We start from the raw sequence: 13,144 nt of genomic DNA on the forward strand, positions 1-13,144 counted from the left end.
GATCCGAGGAGGGCCCGCCGGGAGGGGAGGGGTGGGGGGGCCGAGGGCAGGATCTTGGGGTGCCAGGAGTGGGTATCTCAGGCAGTGGCCATCCAGGTGAGGGTGCGAGTGCCTCAGGAGGCGGGGAGGCTGGGGGGCCTCGTAAAGCCTCCACCTGGAGGGCTTTCGAGGCTGTGGGCTGGGGCTTCCCCTCTGGGAGTCAGTCTGCAGATGTGGGCCGCCTTCGTAGAGGACATTGTCTGGGTGATGCTGGACCTGGAGCTGGGAAGACCCGAGTTCAAATCTGGCCTCAGACACTTACTAGCTTTGCCATCCCGGGCAGGTCACCGAGCCTCGGTTTCTCCTTCTATCGAATGAGCTGGAGAAGGAAACGGAAAAGCGCTCCAGGATCTGGGCCGAGGAGACCCCAAACGGGGTCCCGGAGTCAGTCACGACGGAACAGCCACGTGCCAGGATGCGGGTGGAGGCAGGGGAGACCCCCTCCATGGCTCCCGCGGCCTCCCCAGGGAAGAGCCGGTGCCTTTGGGCAGCTGCTGGACGCCCTCCTGGCCCAGCTCCGGGCATGCCCGTTTGGAGGCGGCTCCTCGTCTCCTTGAGGGAGCCCCAGCGGGCAGAGTTCCGGGAGGCTGCGGGTACAACCGGCTGCCCGGGCTCTCTCGGGGGACGTCCCTCCCGGCCAGCCTCCGTTCTGCCTCCCGGGCACGGGAAGGCCCAGCTGCTGGCCACTCAGTGGGAGCTGCTGCTCGTCCGGCAGCCTTTTCCACGTTTCTGGCTCTGGGACGCTTGGAGTGGGCCGTCTGGCGGCCTTCGGGGAGAGGTAGAGGGGCCGGAAGGGCGAGCGGCTCGTCCTCTCCTCGTCGCCTCTCGGGGGAGCCCAGGCAGCCCAGAAGGGAAGCCGAGCCGGGATCGGCCCCCCCAACGCACCCGAAGTCAGACACCAGCAGCCGCTGCTCCAAGGCCTCCTGGGCCACACCGTCCTCCTGGGCCCAGCTCGCTGGGCTGCCTCGGGTCGGACTGGGCCGCTGACTCCTTGAGCCCGAGTGCAGGATTCCGATCTTACCCCGCCTTGTCTGGGCGGACCTGGTTCCTGGTGGGGGGACTCCCTCTGCCAGGGCTACCTTCCTAGCACCCCTATTTCTCAGGCCCCCCCAGCTTGTGCCTCTCCGTCACATCAAACCATTTCCCCGCTTGGTAGTGTTTGCAGCGTCCACCCTCGGCTCCCCAGGACTCCCCGTTCTCTTCCAGGCCTGACCAGGGGAGAGCGTCGCCCCCTTTTCTGGCTGACGCTGCTGGGGCTCCTTGTGGCCTCAAGGCTCAAGTTCCTCGCTCGGCTTGAGGGACGGTTTCACTTCTATCTATCCGGCAGAGCAGCCGCTCCATCCCGACTGACCCATGTGTGGTTCCCCAGTTTGCCATCTTAGAGAATGGCCTCCCGGCCCCCGAGAGGTTAAGTGACTTGACCAGGGCGCCTGGGCCCGAGAGGGGCTTGAGCCAGGTCCCCCCACTTCCGAGGCCCACTGCCTGTCCACTCGGCTGGGAGTCATGCAAATAGCAGAAAGCACGGACGCACCACCTACCTGGACCCAGAAAGTGCCTCGGGCAGCCCCCGGTGCCCCTTGTTTGTAGGAAACCCAGGCCGGCCGACTCTTCTTCTAGAAGCCGGAGTCCACGGCCGAGCCCAAGAAGGGGCCCAGCCTGCAGTGGGGAACCCCTAGAAGCTTTCTGCACACGGGAAGGAGGATGGAGCCTTCTCTTGCCCCGCCCAGACATCTTCTTTGTCTATCCCCAGGGATAGAGGGAAGGCCGGGACAACATACAGCCCACAAGGGCAGGAGGCCCGAGGCCCTGCCGTGAACCCTTCTTCAGGTGCTTATTAGCTGGGGGACCCCATGTGGCTCCTTCTTAGTCTTTCCTCTGGAAGGAGTCACAACCGACCTCCGTCCCTGACGAGCTTCTGGGCCGACTAAAGTAAAGGCCTTTCGTAAAGGGTGAGTCAGTAAAGAAGGTGCATTTAATGCCCTCCTCTTTCGAGGCTCCATTTTTAACCCTTCCTTCTTAGAAGCAATACTGGGAATGTTTCCGAGGCCGAAGAACCGTGAGGGCTAGGCAGTGGGGGTGAAATGACTTGCCCAGGATCACCCAGCTGGGAATGTCTGAGGCCAGATTGGAACCCAGGACCTCCCCTCTCTGGGCCTGGCTCTCTACCCACCGAGCCACCCAGCTGCCCCAGTAGTGATTTCTCCCGATGGAGGAGACACAATAGAGGCAGAAGAGTGTAGCAAAGGGAACTGAGGATCTCAATGCTTTCTTTCTTTCAGATTGGACAACTGATCCCCAAACCAAGGGGTCCACGCCAACGTCAGTCCTGGGTGGTGGGAGGCCGGCATCATAAGGAGGCAGCCGAGGCAGGAGGAGGAGCATTCTGGCAAAGTCACAAGTTCCCAGAGGAAGATGCCTGCTCAAGCACGAGGCCTGAAGGGAAAGAGAGACCACAGAAACTCCAGCCAGTGGCAGATCCTATTTCCAAAGCAGGGGCATCCGGGGAAAGTGTTTCCAGAAAAACGAAGCCGCTGACCGTGGGAAGGCCTGTCAGAAGAGCCGACTCCATTACTGTCCACTCGTCAGCTTTACGCATGTGATCAGAGTGGGAAGGCCTTCCGCCGTGGCTCATCCCTCATTTCTCACTTCATGAGTCATAGTAGGGAGAAGCCCTACGAGGTTCAGGACTGCAGGAAGGCCTTCCCCGAGAGGCAGAAGCTCACTCAGCATCAGAGAATGCACACCAGAGAGAAGCCGTACAAACATAAGGAATGTGGGAAAGGCTTCGACTGTACTCCCCCCCCCCCTCCTCGACACCACATCATCCATACCGGAGAGAAACCTTGTGAATACGGTGACTGTGGGAAGGCCTTCAACCGAAGTGCAACTCTCACTGGACACCAGGTGATTCACGCCGGGGAGAAACCTTCTGGGGGTAACGAGGGCGGGAAGGCCTTCCGCCAGAAGAGGACTTATTCGACACCAGAGAGTTCACGCCAGAGAAAACCTTCTAAATGTCATCAATGTGGGAAAGTCTTCTGCCTGAACAACCAGCTGACCCAACCCCAGATGATTCACATGGAGGAGAAAGGCAGAGGCAAAGCCCACCCCTGTTCCGTCTCCTCCCAGTTGAGCAGCCCAAGATCCTCTCCTCTTTGAGTGATCCACTCGGCCCCCCTAACATGGATCCTTAAGCTTTGAGCCCCAGTTTATGGCAGGGATCCAGAAATCGATCATGTGAAATAGAAGAAATCGATCCATAAGTCTGGCTCATGAGCACCTTGCTCAGAAGAGTCAGCTTTTGCATACATCTTTGATACTTTCACGATTAGTTCATACCTGGAACCCTACAAATAGGCTTCACAAGTGAGGTAACTTCTACACCTTGATGATCAGGATGTTTAAGCCCCCAGACTCAAAAGCAGCTCGCCGCGCCCCCTGGATCATCCCCCTCCCCGTCTTTCCTTTTCAAGTCACATAGCCATGAATCGTTTATGACCTTTACCTGAAAGGAGGATTTGGCAAACCCTTGTTTAATCCAGACTTTGAGGCTCTCTCCAAAGCAATCCTTTGAACTAGCCGCCCGTATTGCTCCCCCTCGTCTGTCACTTAGCTGTGTGCGACAGTTTACTTCCTCACATCCATCACGTCCATGTCCACGTCCACGTCCACGTGTGCTGCTTTTCCTAAGGAGTACTTCAGCCGCAGCTGTCCGTGCCGTGCTCTTCCTCTTCAGGAGTTTTGCCCCGTCCCCCCTTTCGACTGCATCCCCAGGGAGCCGTGGTCCAGCCCTGTGGCAGTATTACCGACACAGTGAATTCAGGGTTAGGCTTAGGCTCCCTGGTGAACCCCAGCACTGGACAGCTGCCCACGTTAGCACCGACGTGCTTAGAACTTTGCTGCCTGCTTGTACTTGACAGGCAGCTTCAGGAAGGTTCAGCAAACTCACTGACACCCAGTTTTTATTACAAACCTCTTCTTGTCTTGCCCCAAACGATCCAGGTTTGCCCTTTCTGGCTCAGCCAAATGAAATACGTAACTGAAATAGCAGGGTGGTATGAGTGGGAAATGGGTGGGTTCAGGGAAATGGTTACTCAGGGCCAGTAACAGAAGATGGCACAGGTTTGGGGAAGGCCAACAGGATATACGTGACAGGCTAACAGATCCAGGCCAGGCAGAGGTAACAAACGCAGGGATGGTTTGGTTTATTAAAGCAAGGGAAGGTGGGAAAGGGAATTTGGATAATCTTATCTAATATTCACTACCTCCCCCTCCCCCACAGATCTACGGTTGTTCCCTCCTGGGAAGCCTTCAGAGCAATTGAGGTAACCTATCTACCTGAAGACCCAGTCCCTGATATAAATAAACTACCCTAACCCCCCCCCCCCGCCCCCACCTTGGGTGGTAACAGAGGTATTGAGTTTAGAAGCTAAACAGGGCAGGGCTCAGGAAGAGGTTCTCACGAACAGATGTCTCAGATGGTTCAAGAAGTTCTGTAGATGTGTCACTCAGCCAGCAGGAAACAGGATAAAACAGGGCCAGGCAGGATGGGAAGATACAGCAGTAAGAAAGTCACAGGGGAGACAAGCCTCAACCTCAAGGCTTAACTGACTGTTAGAAAAACAGCTCAGTCACTTCTGTAGAAATCCAGAACCTTCCCTGCCTCTGCATCTTTTCTGCAGATCCTGCTTATATATTCAAACCCTCTCTTTCCTTTTAACAGTTGGGACTTAGAGGAAGTTTAAAGGGGTCAATGTTCCGAACTGTGGAGGAAAAATATTCCAGGCATGGAGCAAAGCCATCAAAATCCCTGGATCTAGGGGCATCCAGGTGACATGGTGGACAGAATGCCAGATCTGGAGTCAGGAGGACCTGGGTTCAAATGTGACCTCTGACACTTCCTAGCCACAGGATCCTGGGCAAGTTACTTAAGCCTGATTGCCTAGCCCTTGTCACTCTTCTCTCTTAGAGTTGATCCTGGGAGACTTCTAGGGGTGGAGCCAAGATGGCAGAGTAATCCTCAGCAGCTCTGTGCCACCAGGAGAATCCTCCCCCACCAAAATGAACATATTGCCACAAAAGGAATACAGGAATAAAAGAACCAACAAGGAGGCAGTGAGACAACTTTCAAGGAAAGAGAAATCCAAAAGGCAGGCAATGAAAAATCTGGGGCACTGGGGGTGAGAGGAGAGCCAAGCCTGCAAGAAGCTGTAGCAAGGAAGGAAGAGCAAGACAAGAGCAAGCCACCGCCATCTGCTGTCTGAAGGTCAGGAACCTATGCCCAAGCCAACATCCAGATCCTGAAATCCTGCCTGAGAAAATAGAGCCAACCAAGACCCCTTGAAATTTCAATCCTGTGGAGAAGGCTAGAACCCAAGCCCAGAGAATTCCAGTCTGGGCTTGGGACAAGGACTTAATTCACCCTTTGGGGTGGATGATAGTACTAAGTAGTAAGTACTGACTACTGATCTTTTTGCCCAAAGCTCAGGCAGAGTTCCAAGACAGGACAATCAAGGTGTGCCTGATTGGAACAAATACCCAATGAGACCAAAAACTTGAGACTAAGCCTTAGCTCGAATTTGATCAGTCCCTAACCTGATCAAGATTAGAGTGAGATGAAAATTTTACACCTAAGCCTGACTGAAGTCTTTAAGCTATCAGCATCAGGAGGGCCAATGGAATCAGCAAGAGGAGGAGACTCTTAAAGCTCTCAGCCCTCAGACCATCACATCATCCATCCAAGACTACCTATAGTTAGATAGGAAAAATGAGCAAACATATAAAAGCACCGAACTCTAAAGAATTTTTATAAAGACAAAGAACAAGATACAGACACCAAAGCAGGCAGTGAAAGCAAAGGAAACACACACAAAATCCAAAAGAAAAATATAGATTGGACGCAGATTCTGGAAGAACTCAAAAAGGACTCCAAAAACCAATTACTTGAGGCAGAGGAAAAGTGGGAAAGTGATGCAAGGAGAAAGGAAAGTGATGCAAGAAGAAATGGGCCAGTTGAAAAAGGAGAACCAAAAACGGACGGAGGAAAATCATTCCTTAAAAATCAGAATTGACCATCTAGAAACTAATGATTTCATGAGAAATTAAGAAACAATAAAGCAGAAGCAAAGGAATGAAAAAAAGGGGTAAAACATGAAATATCTTATTGAAAAAAACAACTAACCTAGAAAATAGATCTAGGAGAGATGATTTGAGAATTATTGGACTACCTGAAAGCCATGATCAAGGAAAAACCTTGGATACCATATTACAAGAAATTATAAAAGAAAACTGCCTAGAGATCCTCAAATAAGAAAATAGAATTAAAATGGAAAGAATTCACAGATGAACTCCAGAAAAAAATCCTCAAATGACAACTTCCAGGAATATAATAACTAAATCCAAGAGCCACCAAGGCTAGGAAAAGCTACTTCAAGCAGCCAGAAATAAACCATTTACATACCATGGAGCTACCACATAAGACTAGTGGCTTCTCTATTAAAGGATGAAAAGACATGGAATATGATATTCAGGAAGGCAAAAGATTTGGGTTTACAACCCAGAGTCACCTATCCAGCAAAGCTGAGTATATTCTTTCAGGGGAAAAATGGACATTCAATAAGATAGATTTTTAAAGCATTCCTGAGGAATAAGCCAGACCTAAACAAAAAAATTTGAATTCTAAACATGAGACACAAGAGAAACTCAAAAAGGTAAATAAGAAAGAGAAAATTTAAGGGACTCAATAAGTTCAAAATGTCTATATGTCCACATGGAAAGAGGATTTCTGTGATTCTCAAAAATTACTCTTAGTAGTAGAGAAGATAGAAGGAATTTACTCAGAAAGAAGATAGAGAAGTAAGCTGATTATGGTGATATGATGTATATGTAAATGTGATGATATGGAACTGTGAGTGAGAAAATACCCCGACCCCCTTAGACATGATTAGATTTTAATGTTAGAGAGATTTTTCAGAGAATCATAATTATAATTCTAAGAAAATTAATATGTCATGATTTTAGAAGGCATTTTACTTATATTTTAGTTAAAGTTTTTTAAAATAACTGCTTAACTGAGGCCTTAGAGGCAGCCCCACCCTTCTCTCAGTTCATGTATCATGTATCCTTGTTTGGGATCAGGGATACATCAGTAGATTTGACCTTAAGCCTCATAGCCAGATATGGTGTTAACCATCGCCACCCATCCTTATCTGGAGTGGGCCCAGAAAACATCCTCCCCCCAATAACCATCAAGTGACTCTTAGGTCATGGTCAGAAGATCTCTCTCACCAAAAAAGGGGTACTTCCTGGCTTACCTCACCTATGGACAAATAAAGGTGGCCTTCTAGTTGCATTAACCAATTAGAGTTGTTACTGGGCGTCTTTCTCCTTTGAAAGGTGTGATTATTCTTAAGATATTCTTTGTACTTGCATGGAAGAACTTGACTGTTACTTTAAGATTATAAAAGAAGGTTCCTTCCAGTGCTCAGGGTCTTCTGATGTTAATCAGGAATCTGGTTGTGTTGGAGGATTTGGCCCTCTTCCAATAAACCTAAATAATTACCTGGCTTGGAGAATTTGACTTTATTTATCCAAATTGACTAATTCTTGAGAAAATTCTGCAACGGAATGATATGAATGTATGATAGGATATGCATACATATGAATGCATATCCTATTAAAAAATCAATCATGGACTGAGAGGGAGGGTTGCACCAAGGGAAAAGGGAAGAGAGAGATAGAATGGGGTAAATTATATAACATAAAGAGGCGCAAAAAATCATTATAGTGTATAATTAGAATCTGCTCCCCAGGATGCTAAATCCCAGCATCCCACTTTTGTTCTCATGTTACATCCTTATATTTTGGAGATAAAGTTCGTATGTGATCCTGTCCTCTCATTGTAAAGGGCTGACAGAGAGTAAAACACTATAGTCGGTGGGATATAGAATTCTATCTTACCCCACAGAGAAGTATAAGGGGAATAAGCCAAGGGAAGAGGGAGATAATTGGAGGGAGGAGGAAGTGTGTGTGTGTGGGGTGACAAAAAGCAAAATACTAGTGAGGAGGAACAGAGCAGGATTTAAGGGGGATTATATGATGGAGGGCAATACACAATTGGTAACCATAACACTGAATGTGAATGGAATGAATTCACCCATTAAATGGAAGTGGATATCAGAGTGGATTAAAAACCAGAATCCTCCTATATGTTGTTTACAAGAAATGCATTTGAGGCAGGGTGACACACATAGATTCAAGGTAAAAGAGTGGAGAAGAATTTATTATGAGTCATCTAAAGTAAAAAAAAAGCAGGAGTAGCAATCATGATAGCAGACAAAGCTAAAGTAGAAATTGGTGTGTGCAGGAAGCCATCAAAGCTGTGAGGTTTAGCACAGCTCATCACCAGCTCTGAGAATCCAGCATAGCAGGTTGTAAGGAGGATGGAAATTCCACACTCAGTTTACCCTATGTGATTCTTTTTACAGTGACATTCAATTGTATTGAAACTATTGCAATCAATATCCTTATTTGGCCTTGGGAAGTCACAGAAAAACAATACAGGTTCATGGCAAGAAGAATTACAGTCAAAGACTACCCACTATCCCAAAATAAACCCCTATACAAACCTCCAGAGTATAGAAACTTTCCCTAGAATCAGCCCAGCCCAAAACCAGCAGTTAGTGAGTTAATGCAAGTTTCTAAATTCCCCAGCAAGAAAGTACCTGGCCTGGGTTTGTTCCCAAAGTGCCACAGACCAAGGAAACAGTGAAACACGAGGAAAACAGGGGAATGACAAATTAGCACAAAGTCACCCTTCCAGAGCTGCATTCTTATTAACTCTATAGCAGAAAGAACAGCAAACATTCTTTTAAAAGAATAGTGAAAAATGAAAGAACATAATGGGAACAAAATTTGGACCAGACTGATATTATTGTATCTTATTTGATGTAATCAACTACTATAACTATCTCCTTGATTGATGATAGGTATGAATAGTATAATGTAACAATATACAGAATTTAATTAGTAAAAATATAATTAACTATTATGCTTAGCTAAGAAATGATATTCTTGTACCTCACGTAAGGCTGAAAATAATAAGTTCCAACTAAGCCATTCCATAATGAATAATTTTTGACAAGCTTGCTCCTTTGTTTAACCACAGTAAGATAATTAGCAAATGCAAGTCATATGATGTTTCAAAAGTTAATATGTGATTTTGAATGTATGGGAAAATCAAAACCTGTATGAGATCATAAAGAAAAAAGGGTATGAAAATAAAAATCAGCAGATGGCACTACAGAGAACAGCCTCTGCAATTCCACTTGCATTCTGGCTCATTTTCATTTCATTTTCGTCATGCCATCCCACCTCCAGAGACCCTCCCAAGTGAAGAGTGGGCTCTTTGCAGGTCTGATTAAAGAGATAAGGAAGGAAATTACATTTTGTTAATGGTACTATAAAGAATGAAGTAATATTATTACTAAACATTTATGCACATAATGGTATAGCATCTAGATTTCTAAAGAAAAAATTAAAGGAGTTTAGGGAGGAAATAAGTGGAAAGGCAATATTAGTAGGATATCCACCTTCTCCTTTCAGAACTAGATAAATCAAACCGAAAAATAAATAAGAAAGGAGTAAGAGAAGTAAGTGATATGCTAGAAAAATTAGAGTTAATAGATATCTGGAGAAAATTGAATAGAAATCAAAAGGAATTTACCTTCTTCTCAGCAGTACATGCTACATATACAAAGAGAGACCATGTACTGAAATAGGGGAATGGGGGAAGACAGGAAATACTTGGTGTGACAGTTAAAAACACAACTTAGCCAGGGGAGCTAATTAACCTTCTGTGAGTCCTTTAGGGTTATATTGAGACAATAGGAAGTCACATTAAAGGATTTTAATAATGAATAAGGTGAGGCAAGTGCTAATGGGACAAGCTATTCTTAACAGCTACAGGGAGAAAGAAACAAGGGTTTAGGTGGTTCAGGGAATCAGGGCATGGAAGATAAAACTAATATTACACTATATTAGGCTAAATGCAAGCTTGACAGGGTTTTGGGATCTCACTGCTTTCTCCAACAATGTTCTTAGCTGTCCCAGGGTCCAGGATGTTGGTATGGTCCACTAACTCCACTGGGTCACTCCAATAGGCTTTTACAGTCCTGGAGGTCCACCCTCCAAAGCTACTGATCCAGACCTATTTGTAGCTCCTCAAATGCATTCCAAGCGGGGTTTCTCCAGTGAGATCAGGGCACCAGGTTCTCCACTAGTGGCAAACCTCCCAACTGTCCCAGAGTTCAAAAGCCCTATGACCTTTCAGCCACATTCCAAAAGCTCTTAGAATATTAAGCTCAAGCTTGCATTTTCCAATATACTTATCTAAATTTTCCACCTATCTACCGTGACTTATTCCTTATTACTGTACTAGGGTGTAGAAATATTGAAAACAAATGAAGAAAAGCAGAACTAACAAGTTCAACCTTTTCAGATCATAATGCAATAAAAATTATACTTAACAAGGATCCACGGAAAGGGAAATTTTAAAGTAATTTGAAACTAAATAATCTAATTCTTCAAAACTGGTGGATCAAAAAAGAAATCATAGAAACAATTATGGACTTAATTAAAGAGAATGACAATGAGGAGATATCATCTTAAAACCTATGGGATACAGCCAAAGCATTACTCAGGGGAAAAATTTCTATCTCTGAGTGCCTATAGCAACAAAATTGAGAGGGAGGAGATCAATGAATTGGGCTTTCAACTTAAAAAAGTAGAAAAAGAACAAATTAAAAATCTCCAGATACAAACCAAATTGGAAATCCTAGAAATTAAAGGAGAAATTAATCAAATTGAAAGTAAAAGAACTATTGAACAAATAAATAGGACTAAGAGCTGGTTATTTTGGAAAAAAACCAAATAAAATAGGTAAAGTACTGGTTAACCTTATCAAAAAAAGAAGGAAGAGAATCAAGTTAACAGTATCACCTCTACTGAAGGGGAAATTAAGGTAATTATTAAGAATTATTTTGCCCAATTTTATGGCAATAAATATAAGAATCTAGGTGAAATGTGTGAATATTTACAAAATATAAATTGCCTAGGTTAACAAAAGAGGAAATATAATACTTAAATAATCCCATCTCAGAAAAAGAAATTGAACAAGCCATCAAGGAACTTCCTAAGAGAAAATCCCCAGGGCCAGATGGATTCACAAGTGAATTCTACCAAACCTTTAAAGAACAACTAATTCCAATACTATACAAATTATTTGATATAATAAGCAAAGAAAGAATCTTACCAAATTCTTTTTATGACAAAAATATGGTACTGATTCCAAAGCCAGGCAGACCAAAAATAGAGAAAGAAAACTACAGACCAATATCCCTAATGAACATAGATGCAAAAATCTTAAATAGAATACTAGCAAAAAGACTCCAGCAAGTGATCACAAGGATTATCCACTATGACCAAGTGGGATTTACACCAAGAATGCAAGGATAGTTGAATATTAGGAAAACCATCCACATAATTGACCATATCAATAACCAAACTAACAGAAATCACATGATTATGTCAATATATGCAGAAAAAGCCTTTGACACAATACAACACCCATTTTTATTAAAAACAGTAGAAAGTATAGGAATAGAAGGGCCTTTCTTCAAAATAATTAACAGTGTATATTTAAAATCATCAGCAAGTATCATCTGCAATGGGAACAAGTTAGAGGCTGTCCCAGTAAGATCAGGAGTGAAGCAAGGATGCCCATTACCACCTCTATTATTTAATATTATTCTAGAAACTCTAGGGATATCAATTAGAGAAGAAAAGGAAGTTGAAGGGATTAAAGTAGGCAATGAGAAAACTGAACTATCACTCTTAGCAGATGATATGATGGTTTACTTAAAGAATCCTAGAGAATCAACTAAAAGATAAGTGAAAATAATTAACAACTTTAGCAAATTTGCAGGGTACAAGATAAACCCACATAAATCATCAGTATTTCTGTATATTTCCAACAAAATTCAGCACCAGGAATTAGAAAGAGAAACTCCATTTAAAATCACTCTAGACAATATAAAATATTTAGGAATTTTTAGGAATCTTCCAAGACAAACACAGGAATCATATGAACACAACTACAAAACACTTTTCACACAATTAAAACTAGATAAAAATATGTAATTTCACCCCTCATGCCATGAGGAAGAGGGTGTCTGACAGGGCAGGATAAAATCATAAGAAAATTAATTTGCAAAAATAAAGAGATCAACCATATCAGGAAAATGATGAAAAGAAGTCAGGATAACTGGGGAACAGCAGTGCCAGAGCTCAGACGAGATCACAAGGCAGCAGTCATCCTAAACCTGGGGTACTGGTAAGAGAAGGAGAGAAAGCAATGGAACAGACTAAAGAGAATATGTCCTGTCAAGTGGCAAACAAGCAGTTTGGGAGAAAATTCCTAATTTGGTCAAAACTGCTAAGAAAACTGGAATACAGCCTGGCAGGAAATGAGGCTCAGAGCATAAGCCTACACCATACTCTGACAGATATGGTTTAAGGAAATGTGAGCTAAATATTAAAGATCACAAGATAAGAAGGTAGGAGAGAGACAGCTCATCCACATCTCACAGCTACAGGGAGATGGATGTAGAATAATAATTTTCTCCCCAATTACAGGTAAAAACAATTTCTAACATTCATTTTTAACTGAGTTCCAAATTCTCTCCCTCCCTCCATTCCCCCTCCCTGAGAGAGGGAACAATCTGATCTAGACTTTACCTGAGCAATCACGTAAAACATTTTTCCTTATTAGTCATTTTGGGGAAGAAATCTCAAACTGAAGAAAATGAAAGTAAGGAAAAAAGGGAAACACGTTTTGGTCTGAATTCAGAGTCCATCAGTTCCTTCTCTGGAAGCAGATGGTTTTCCTCATCACGAGTCCTTGGGGATGGTCTTACAACACTGAATTGCTGAGAACAGCCGAGTCATTCACAGCTTCTGACCACACCATGTTCCTGTTATCCTATAAAATGTTCTCTTGATTCTGCTCAAACTTTGCATCAGTTCATGGAAGTCTTCCCAGGTTTCT

At 44.5% G+C, this 13,144-nt stretch overlaps 2 protein-coding genes across 2 annotated transcripts in view; one reads left to right on the forward strand and one right to left on the reverse strand.

Annotated features, from left to right (window-relative positions):
• The first annotated feature begins 562 nt into the window (after positions 1–562).
• On the forward strand, positions 563–3,198 carry LOC123230584 (zinc finger protein with KRAB and SCAN domains 1-like). Its single transcript, XM_044656717.1, has 2 exons — positions 563–1,090; positions 2,626–3,198. Exons 1-2 carry the CDS (start codon positions 563–565, stop codon positions 3,196–3,198), a joined length of 1,101 nt encoding a protein of 366 aa, XP_044512652.1.
• A 468-nt stretch (positions 3,199–3,666) lies between these two features.
• The window catches only part of LOC123230585 (zinc finger protein OZF-like), a 35,156-nt gene continuing 25,678 nt past the window's right edge, over positions 3,667–13,144 (reverse strand). The window contains exon 3 of the mRNA XM_044656718.1: positions 3,667–3,767. Within this exon, the coding sequence (XP_044512653.1) occupies positions 3,667–3,767 (101 nt within the window). The remainder of the gene's footprint in view (positions 3,768–13,144) is intronic.

Source organism: Gracilinanus agilis, chromosome 1, assembly GCF_016433145.1.
Source record: "Gracilinanus agilis isolate LMUSP501 chromosome 1, AgileGrace, whole genome shotgun sequence".
Classification (NCBI taxonomy): domain Eukaryota; kingdom Metazoa; phylum Chordata; class Mammalia; order Didelphimorphia; family Didelphidae; genus Gracilinanus; species Gracilinanus agilis.